An 11,345-nucleotide genomic window follows, 5' to 3' on the forward strand; every position below is an offset into this window, starting at 1 on the left:
ACACATAAAGAGATGTACTTTAAGACATCTGTGTACCCGTGTCATGATAGTGATGATGAAGTAATGGAGGAAACCCCCGAGCACCATCACAGATATGTTGGAGTGGTGGCCTAAAGATTTCAATTTGTACTTTGCCAAAAAATCTGCTGCAATCACCCTGAACACCACCACAGCACTCGTTAGGCTGATGATCACTAATATCTGTAGAAACACAAAGACACTAAGTTGGGTCACCATACTTTTCCGATTAACAACATCATTTTTCTTTCCAAAACGTTCAAACCAGCCTGACTCTTATTTTAAGCAGTACATTATTAAATCATTATTAATCCTTCTTAAATGCATTTAGACAAAGAGAAGAAAAGATATCCTACCATAATTGTTACACAGATAAAAATCAGACTGCTGGTCCAATAGGAGTGCTTAAATTTTTTTGGTTCACAGTTGACATCATTCACAAGTTCCAGGATCAGTTCCTCCTGTAGTTTGATTTGAAAAGCAAAAAAACACATCCTTACACATACATCCATGAAAAGTAATAAACACTGTATTGGTGTCACAAACTGGACTGAGTGGATAATACTGTCAAATACCTCTTCCTCACTCCAATCAGACACTTTCCATTCACACACATAGGTAGCACGATGTCTCTTCCAGAACTCCAAAAACAGTGTTGCTGTGAAAAACAGGAGTTTCTGTGAGATTTATAGAGCATTTTATGCACCAAATAGTTGCACCAATTAACAGTGACTGTTCTTGATCACCACATGTTAATAACCTCTGCCAACGTTGGGAATATTTTAGGTCTTTGTCTGTTTTAAATATAACTTTGACTGGAAAATATGTCAGTGTTGGCCTGCTTTTAATTTGAGGTTGAAAAGCGTATTATTATTTCTTATTTGACCTCTGCCAGCTGTCTGTGACATAGTATTTGTGAAATGGTTTCTGTAGTAATCCTTAGTTTTTGCTGTTGTTGTTTTTCGTTTCCATGTCCCTCCTGGGTTTCCCCTGTCTGTGTTTTTGTTTGTCTGTTTGAGTTTCACTTTCAATTCTTTCTACTTTTTGAAGGCTGTTCAAGTAGTTTCGGTGTATTTACTGGCCCGCTTTGTTCCATTTCTCACTCTCTTTATTCTTTTCCTGATTGAGCTGCCCCATGCCACATTATCCCTCACCCAGTGTGTATGTGTGTCTGTTTATGTGTGTCGGCTCTATTAAGCATGATTCTTACTTATCCAGCCAAGCCTAATAAAGGTGTCAGTATTACAAAGACGGTTCACGTGGTAGAGAGCAGGTTATGTTTGAGATTCGAGATCAACAGGTTTGAACAAAGCACAGTGACCAGTCAGCTCTCTGCAAAATAGCAACAGATCTTAGCATTCATGTGAGATCTGTGGCTCCCTCTGTGAGTAAGATGGTCAAAACGTTTTATAAATTGCATCTGTCAATAAAAAGCATCAGTAAGAACGATAAAATCTAAGAAGTAATTACTTCAATTTCTTTTTCCCAGTGACTGCAAAGTCATTGACACTTTCAGTGGTCTATACAGAGGGTCTATACAGAGGGTCTATAACAATTTATACTTGTGAACCTTTGATCAAATATTCACATATATTTAACCTACTTTGAATTCTGTTTTTATATTTAATCTTTACTCTCCGACAATAAAACTACCTTAAAGACATTTAAACATTAACTGGAGGGAAGAACAACTCTAATCCATCAGATTTTTCTATCTCTGTTAAGTTACTCAGTATGCATTTTTGCCAACTTTCCTTCCAAGCTTCAAATAAGCTAAACATTATAATATACTAGGTCTTTTCCAGTTTTCCTGGCCACACTTAAAGTGCACACACATTCACTTTTATTTTGCCTTTAAACTCATAACAGAGTTCTCCATGTTTGTGATTGGCCAGATACTACCAACACCAGCAATTAATTCAGTGATAAGCTATCAAGTTGCTAATTACCTTTGTGTGACTATACAGCCTGATTAAAGATGTTAGTTTAAGTGAAGCTAGATAATGGAAAGGTGTGTTGAACTTGCTTCACAGTGTAATACACACTGTGTGTAGCTCACTGGAAGTATTTTTTGTTGTTGTTTTTATTGGATTATTCTGCCTCTTCCTATATGCAGTGCCTTTCATTTGATTGTGAGTGTGAATTAAAGTCTTCTTTTATGAACAATTCATTTGAACACTTAGACACGAGTCTCAGCTTTTGTGTTAGTAGCTGAGTCCACCTTAACAACTTTTACATAAACAGGACAGTTTCAAGGTTGAACTTGAATGTGAGCTACTGTTGAAAGAGGTTTAGTTTACAAAATCTTTACTTAAAAATAAAAAGAATGTCTGAAAACTCTAGCTATTCTCTATGTCAGTTGTCTTATGATAAACTCCTTATATCTACCTATAAACTGTCATATTTTATTATTTCAGCTTTTGAAGTGTTTTTCAATGAAAAATGGTGCATTGCTTTTCTTTGATTTAGTTTTGGATTGTGTGTGAAAAGTGACCTTCATTCAGCATAATCCAAATAATATCATGTCTCACTTCCTTTTGCCCTTTCCCACCCCTCCCTACAAACCAGTTCTAGCTCATTCTCTTCAAACCCTGTGCTACTTAACACCCCTGAAGCATGATCGGATAAATCCTTAGCTTAAACATTAGAATTTAATATTAGATGAAGTGTGATTACAGACTCTAAGCATCTATAAAAACATATAGATACTAAAAGCAGAACAGTGAAAAGCATTTATATGTTCATATAGATGAATGCTCGACCACCCCCATGGCCAGATGGCCTGCGCTGATTAAGATATGAGTAGCCAGGGAGAGTAGGTTCAGTGATGTGGCATCTCTTGGCAGTGCATGTCTGAGCAATCATAAAAAGACTGGCATTTGAATGAAATAGATCTGAGGCTGATGAAAGACTTGTCTGTACAAAATGTCCTGTATGTTCAAGCAAATAAAAAAAAACATAATTGCATTCTTATTTTCTATTATTAAAAGATCCTATTGCATGATTGTGTCTATCTCAAATATGGATGTGAATATTGACAAACTCACCCCATATTGCCATGAACATCGCAAAGAACACTGTCCCTTCGTTGTCAAACAGTAAGGTCACCTGTAAATAGAAAAAAAGCCATAGTAAGCGGTGAATGTACAATCACATTGTTAAGCTATTTCGCAATAAATGTAATGACGTAAAATGATTTACCTTGGTATAACTGCAGGTGTCATTGAGCTGCCACTCTTTGCAACCCTTGTCACAAAGTGGACACATGGTTGTGTTGGAGTTGCAAACCTCATTTCTAAAAGATTTAAAGTTTAAGTCATTACAAAGGAAAGATGTACTGTATGAAGATACAGACAGAAACTTACAGGAGGGGTGAGTGTTTGTAGTAGGAGATGCCATAGAGGAAGATAATGATCCCGATGATAGCAGGTGGGATTAGGAGAAATGTGTACCAGCCCAGCCACAGAAAGTACAAGGCCACTTTTTCTCCAAAGTAGTTCCTGACACAATAAAACACAGACAGATAGAAAAAAAAATACATTTATGTCTTGATGCATGCTCAATCATCCAGGTAAGTAAATCTCAAAATCAGTGAGTTCTAGTCTGTCACTTCATAGTTGTGTGTTAACGGCTGCCTCTGTGGATTTTCCAGCAGGAGTGCGGGAACAGGAGAGCAGTGAGCACAAGTTTCACGGGAGCAGAGACACGGAGCACGAGCACTGGGAAGGAGACGCGTCACAAGAGTTGGAAACGCACGGGGATTCATTATTGTGTACTATTTACTTCACTGTAAATAAACGCACTGTTTGCACCGCAGAGTCCTGCATCTTGGGCCCTCCTTCCCCACACATCCACGGTCTGCCACACAGACCGTGACACAACAACCACTGATCAAAGCCAATGGGTTTACCACGGGTTCCCCAGTTTCACCCATCATCGCTAACTTGTACATGAAGGAAGTGGAAAAGAGGGCCTTGTTATCCTACCCGGGAACACACTGGTTCAGATATGTGGATGACACCTAGGTGAAAATCAAATCTCAGGACGTACCACAATTCATGGATCACAGTAACTCAGTGGACCAACACTTAAAATTCACCAGGGAGGATATGAAAAGTAGCAAGTTAGCCTTCTTAGACTGTGAGATTTCCATCAGTAATGGGGGACATCTAAAAGCTGATGTGTACCCCAAATCTATGCAGTATTTAAGATTTGACTCTCATCATCCGCTGGAGCATAAACTGGGTGTCATCAGGACGCTACAACACAGAGCGAACACCATCTCCACAGACACAGCGGCCAGGGAAGCAGAAGAACATCACATTAAGAAGGCTCTGAGTAAATGTGGTTATCCCAGCTGGACATTTATCAAAGCTGGGAAGGCACCTAAAGAAATCTCCAGCCTAACCAAGAGAGAAGGACAACTCCTGCCTAAGCAAAAACCCTTAGTGATCCCCCTATGTGTCAGGAGTATCAGAACTGTTGAGATGCATTTTTTCTAAACACAGAGTCTGTGTGGCTTATAAACCCCTAAACACACCAATATTGAACTATTGGATCAGGTCCCCGGACACAAATAGACTAACATAGTGTACGCTGTTAAGTGCCAGGAGGATTGCCAGGATTTATACATCAGGGAAACCAAACAACCTCTGGCGAAGCGGATGGCACAACACAGAAGAGCAACCTTGTCAGGCCAGGACTCCGCAGTCTATTTACACCTACAGGCCAGTGGACACTCTTTCAGTGATGAGGATGTACACATCCTGGACAGGGAGGAATGGTGGTTTGAGCGGGGAGTCAGATTAGCTGGGCAGCAGACTGATTTACGTGAAAAGGGAACGACCATCTCTGAATTGAAGAGGGGGCCTAAGGGTACATCTTTCACCATCTTACAATGCGGTCATTGCAGACATTCCCCAACTCTCTGTGAATGGTACTCGTGGCCATTGATCAGCCGCCATTGAGATCTGTGGAACTTCATGACCATTGTTGATCAATGGTCATGACAATTTGCACACTAATGATCAAGGAACTGACCTCCCAGCCCATTGTTCATTAAGTGGGCTAGTTTCAGTTATTGTGCAAATGTACTGTTTATAAGGTTGGGCAAACCTGCAGTCAGCAGACTGAAGAAGTCACTTGGATGAGTGAGAAACGTTTCTCCCATCAAAAACGCTATGTCCAGAAGAACAGAATCAACGTTTTGGAATATACATTTATCATTTCTTCTGAAACAAATGTGGATAAAAATGTTCACTTCACAGTAACACATTTCTTAACAATTCTATGCATTACTGATATAGAACAGACTTTCTTTATAATAACTCCTCACTGTATTTATCTACTTTACTGACAAACTTTATGTCAGTGTACAGTTTATGCTATGCATAACATAACACGATATAACATGCACTGTGTATAGTTCTGATAATACACAGTGGAAAGAATAGTCAGCATGACATATTTTTACTGCAAGGAAGACATAATTCACTTTTGCACCACAGCTGAACTCCACTGACATTAGTGGTCCCTTTATGTCACCAACAGGTCAAAGCTTTAGTGATTCTAGCGCTTTGTTTTATAGCCAAATATCTACTTAACTAATAGCATTTCCAATTACTTCCAGTGTTTTGTGTGTGTGTGTGTGTGTGTGTGTGTGTGTGTGTGTGTGTGTGTGTGTGTGTGTGTGTGTGTGTGTTTATTAGAAAATACACTGAACTCCAACACCTTAGTAAACCTTGAACCAGGTAAACTGCAGGATGCTAGCAACAACTCGCTGAGATTAGCATCCTTGCCATGCAGCTAAGCCTCACTTAGTTAATGAAGTGGCTGTAGATTCTTTAAGTGTAGAGTCCTGTCTTCATATGCATGTGTTCTTGCCAAGTAGCATTTAAAATAATTACAGTCCTGAGAGAAACAAGTACTGCAGTGATGTTCTGTCTCAGAGGTTAGCTGATTAGCTTATGGTGCAGCACATAAGTGAAAAATCCTTTGAAAAGCAGATACAAGCATCAAAACGTGCACGTTTGTAACTTTAGAGCTATTCATTTGGAAAAATCACATGACCAATTTTAGGCTCAAATTACCGATTTACCACAGAATTTCAACCACTGGTGAATTGTCAGATGTTTTACTGTTACTGGATATGCTTCTGAGCAGGTAAAGAAGTAAGTTAAAGTTATTTTCAGAATTTTTCTTTGTTTCAAACAAAACAAAAGAACTGAAGTGCCACATAATATGTTATAAGTTAAAGGATAATCCTTTAACTCTTGTAGTACTTTAATGCAACTCACTTCAGGCAGACCATTCTCATTCCAGACGTTGGTTCAGGCATTCAATATTCATCGGGTGCTAAATTATTCTCATGCAATTTCATAAAATTCATATATTGCGTGCATAAAGTCTCCTTGATTCTTGGCTCAGTTCTCCCATTCCTGCACCCTACCATCAATTTTGTTTAAATTATTAACAAGCTAACATAGAAAGACAGATGACCATTTACCGTTGCACCAACAGACACCTTAGTGACCAGTTAATCTGATTAGCAGGTATCTGGACAGTGCCAGAACCACTGCACAAATGAATTGTAATTTATAGAGGCACTTTTTACACTTTTTGCAAGCTGCATCCACAGATACTTTTTTAATACTCTTGCTCACACACACACAAACCCAGATGGATCCATAAGGGGCTAGCCCAGGTTTAGTATCTTTCCCAAGGACACTTCAACATACAGATGAAAGAGCTGGGGATCAAACAACCGACCATCATAAATAACAAGATTTTAGGGGGGTCATTTTAGGGGTTGAGAACTGAGTAACCAGTGAGAAGAATAAGAGGTCCATCCATAATACTGGACTGAAACAGTATTACTTCTGCTACTACACCCCATATCATACTGCACCCACATGGATGAACATTAGGATCATTCAAATAAGGCACATATTATGGTGCACCCATCAACTATTTCCCTGTAATATTAACTTATCTGTTGCACTATTATTATAAGAGCTAAATAAATTCTGAAATTGTATCTGTAATACCAACTGACAAAGAAGCTAAAAATGTTTACTAAGGGTTGTTAAATGTATAAAAGATATCATATAGACAAAACTGCTGCTGTGACACGTGGTTTATGTTTTAGATACACCTGAATCTAAAGACAGAGACATCTCTGCTCTCTTCTAACTCAAAACTCCACGAATTACTGTACATTATTTTAAAATCATGGCTCCAAACAACAGATTCATCATGTTCATGACATGTTTGCTGTTGTCTTGTTTGGAAACCAATTATGCTGCAATAACTGGAACAGTATAGAGTGCAGAATAATAAATAGGCTGTTGTGCTGCAGTCCAAACCTGACAGCAGTTATGGGTTGCCCTTGGAGACAGGCTGTCCACCGTGCCCATCCCGCCTTCAGTTCTCTCTGTTTCTTTTTCTGAAAGCAGAAACACACAAAATCAAAGCAAATCAGCAACATGTAGAAAATCTTTCTGCAAGCTGCTTAACAAAACACACAGTTACACTGAGAACAGAAGCTTTCTTGTGTGAATATGTAATCTGCTGGCTTTTTAAAAAACAGATTTCAACAATTAAGGGCTTCTAAAACCAACTCGACCTTACAAGTTCAAAGCTGAAACTGTAAGATACTTTATCTAACATACATGTGCTTGTAAAGGCGACACAACAGACTGTGGCTCATGTCCGTGCTTACACAGTAACATGTAGTATTCATCAGCAATCATGTACACGCACATACCCAATTATTCTCGGTATTAGATGACTCACAGCATTAACATGACTCGCAGTGTCTCTGCGAACAAATACTTTTTTTTTGGCACCACTATTCTGTTTTGAGAGGCCATTGCCAAGTTTCAGTTCATTAAGCTTTCGAGAAAACCTCAACACCTAAGCAGCCATGTGAAAGGCAGTGGTTTAACAGTTTTTAGTGTCACTATCTTAAGCGTAGGAATGTGTGGACCCACATAGAGAAAACAATGGCAAATACTGATTTATGTGATCATTCTTATCTGACTTCTTATCATTGTTACTCCTACGGTGACTGCTTTTATTCTTGGCTATCATTATCACTCTCCATGGATGTGATTTCTGAAGAGGAAGAAGACCATTTCTTTTCTTTCTTTTTTATACTGTAAAGCAATCAGCAGCCCTCATTCTTCCCATGTCTATACTGATCATGTCACTTTTTTCATAGTACTTCATATACAAGGATAAGACTTAAAACCCAGAATTAAAAACAAACAAACAAAACATTTCACCTCATGTAGACAGAACTTGGTCTCAAAAACCTTCATCTTTATGAGCTCCCGTAGATTTTCTGTGCAGATTAAAAGGTAAAGAGAATAATAATAAAAATATTCAGGGTCTGGTTAAATGCAAAGGATCGGGGTTGTAAATAATTCTGTCTCACCTCCTGAACTAATTCTGGTGTGACCTAAGATGAAGTGAACAATCCGTATCCTGAAACAAGGACAAGAATCACTCATGCAGCTGATCATAAAGTACAAATGTCATTAGATTAGTGCATCTTTATTGATTCCTTAAAAAATGCATTTTAAAGAGACAACTAGGCATTCCACTTTCATAAAAACACAAAGGCGAAGACCTAATCTAAATACCACATGGTTAGAAAAATTTGGAAATAAATTGCTTGAGAACAAGTCCTTTGTAATGATAACACAACACAGTGCAAATAAACACTGGGATGCTTTAAGTGTCAGAAAACAGCAGCAAGGAATGTTTAAAATGCCAAAAATAGTTTCAGTGGCCTTGTTTACCTCGTACTGAGAGACACTGCGCTCTGATCTGAGCTCCAGTTGCAGGCATCGGACACCTTGAGCAGATACCTGTACTTCTCAAAGATTTCCTTGGGCGCTTGAATCCCATAGAAGACGTGATTATCATCTATGATTTTCTAACAGAAGGAAATTAAGATGAATGACTGTATGGATGAAATGTATATTTTATAGCAGAAATGTTAAGTGTACTATTAAACACCCACCGTGACTTTGAAGTTCTTATTTTTTAGCTCTTCGATGTACTCAGTTTGCTTCTTGAAAGACTCTCTCTCCTGGTTATTAATCGTTTTGGCAACCAGGACGTAGTCATAAGAGAGTGGAGTGTGCTGAGTGACAAAAAACAATACGCCAAAATCAAACATTATATGCTCTAATATATGCATTAACATGGCCAGGACTGGAATTATAATTATATTAAACTATAACTGTGGACAATGGCTTACCACAGGCGGAAATGATTGCTGTTCATTGCCATTTTCTTTTACCACTCCCAGCAGCTCCAGCATCTCAATACTGGACTGAAGCATCAAAAACAATGAACAATGTTACATTATGAAATCACCCATGCTGATGTAAATACATTAAGTCGTGGTTTTAAAAATGGCATGAAAAGTATGTGGTAAAGACTTTTGTCACAACAGATGAGTTTCAGGAGGCCACTGTTTTGTGATACTGTGCTTGTGAAAGTAAGCAGGAAGGTTATCACCTTCAAAAGAATCCTGTCTAACGATAACACGGGGGCGTGACAATGAATGCCACTGCGCTGAGAAAGCAAAGCACAGAGAGCTAATCTAACCTGAATGAAAAACATGGCGTGCTTATATAGTCTAGCAGTCAGTCCAAATCCATGCTTTCTTTAAGTCCTCAGGGGATTCTCTCACTGACACACGTACATCCACAAACAGTGAAGTCATGGCAGAGGCAGTAGCACCTGAACATCCTGATTCATACGCAGGGCAGATTAAAGCGTGAATATGTTCTGCCCTCATCTGACTAACTTGATTTAAGTGAATCTGTAGTGGGTTTGATGTAATGACTGCTTGATGAAGCTATGTGCAGTCATGATAAACAGCAGGGCCGCTGATAACATAAATTCTGTTAAAGTGTGAGGCGGCCTCAGAGCATCTTCACTACGTAACGATTAAAAAAAACCCAGAACCATCATTATTATTCATGAATCGGATCACCTACCTGTCTGTTGTGGAGAGGCATGATGAGTCGGTACTGAATGAAGCAGTGACTTTCCGGTTACAATAAAGCTTCGATCACCATTCAGTGACACCAAAGCCTCAGCTCAGCGATTTCTCCAGCTATAAAATGATATGATGTCTCTTCAACAAGCAGTAGGCAACTTCCGGATTGCATCTAAGATCAACTGCGGCGTTGTTTCACCAGCAGAGGTATGTATAAAAACCGACTCTACCTGTTGCTGATGTCACGCCGTCTATCTTTACAGCCTCCACCTTCTTCTGTGATCACTCAGTCCAGGGGGAAATCCAACAAAAAACAAGACAGGAAAAAACACAGTGTGATACAGAATAACCCCAGAGACAAAGAACATACAGCCAGCCAGTTGAACTACCTCCTTTTCACTTGACAGATACGATGGAATGGCTTTCCTTCTTCTTCTTTTTTTTTGTTATGCCTCCTCCTTCTCTCCTATGAGCAAAGTACCATTTATCCACCGCTAGATGGAAGCAAACACACTGGCTGAAACCGCCTGTTAAACCCCCTGACTTGGCTGTGACTAAATCGTCCTACACACCATTGTCAGCACTGACTGTGACATTTACAAAATAAATAAATAAATAAAAATCTTACAAAATTAAAAAAAAAACATTTTGGAGTCTATAATGGAAGGACTAAGCAGGTTCGCTAACATTTACTAAAAAGGCAATACGGAAAAATAAAACAATAGGGGGAAGCACATTCATTCTAAATATTAGGACAAATATAGTTAAGTTCCCTGTTTAGAACGAGATCATTATATCTATGCACATGTGTTAAGCGGCACATTGTAATGGGCATCTTGTTTTGTTTGCTGGATATAATTGAATCTATTCCACCTATTTACAACAACCTGTCATCTTTACAGGTAGTACTAAAAGGCTTCAATGATTAGTATAGTCAATGTTCTGGTGTTTTTCATTGTGCTGGGGGTTTGAGATTCTCTGAATATACAGTCCTGTGCAAAAGACTTGAGGCACATTTTATTTCATTTTATTTTGGGAGGAAAAACAAGAAATGTGTGTAACCATTTATTGAAATGTGCAAATATAACTGGGTAACTACAGCATGTATAAGGCATAAACAGTTTATACAATTGTAACAAGCTTTGGTGCGACAACCTTTATTCTTCAACACAGCCTGAACTCTGTTAGGCAGCTTTATTATTGTTTCTTTAAGCAGTCTTCGGGAATAGTTCTCTGGGCTTCTTGAAACGTGTTCAAAGCTCTTTTTGGATACTGGGAACCTTTTGTTCCTTCCTCTGTGATCCCACAC

General features: G+C 38.7%; 1 protein-coding gene across 1 annotated transcript in view; it reads right to left on the reverse strand.

The window, feature by feature from the left end:
- The window catches only part of LOC102192779 (anoctamin-9), a 16,413-nt gene extending 5,977 nt beyond the window's left edge, over positions 1-10,436 (reverse strand). Inside the window, exons 1-14 of the mRNA XM_005728237.1 lie at positions 10,267-10,436; positions 10,035-10,153; positions 9,287-9,361; positions 9,047-9,169; positions 8,823-8,959; positions 8,456-8,505; positions 8,304-8,362; positions 7,383-7,462; positions 3,384-3,518; positions 3,220-3,313; positions 3,066-3,126; positions 594-676; positions 375-479; positions 37-201 (exon numbers count right to left, since the gene is read on the reverse strand). Coding sequence (XP_005728294.1) covers positions 37-201; positions 375-479; positions 594-676; positions 3,066-3,126; positions 3,220-3,313; positions 3,384-3,518; positions 7,383-7,462; positions 8,304-8,362; positions 8,456-8,505; positions 8,823-8,959; positions 9,047-9,169; positions 9,287-9,361; positions 10,035-10,055 — 1,188 coding nt within the window. The 5' untranslated portion in view covers positions 10,056-10,153; positions 10,267-10,436. The remainder of the gene's footprint in view (positions 1-36; positions 202-374; positions 480-593; positions 677-3,065; positions 3,127-3,219; positions 3,314-3,383; positions 3,519-7,382; positions 7,463-8,303; positions 8,363-8,455; positions 8,506-8,822; positions 8,960-9,046; positions 9,170-9,286; positions 9,362-10,034; positions 10,154-10,266) is intronic.
- Positions 10,437-11,345: the final 909 nt, after the last annotated feature.

The sequence above is a fragment of the Pundamilia nyererei genome, unplaced genomic scaffold (genome assembly GCF_000239375.1).
Source record: "Pundamilia nyererei isolate P.nyererei 1_Seehausen unplaced genomic scaffold, PunNye1.0 scaffold00027, whole genome shotgun sequence".
NCBI classification, from domain to species: Eukaryota; Metazoa; Chordata; class Actinopteri; order Cichliformes; family Cichlidae; genus Pundamilia; species Pundamilia nyererei.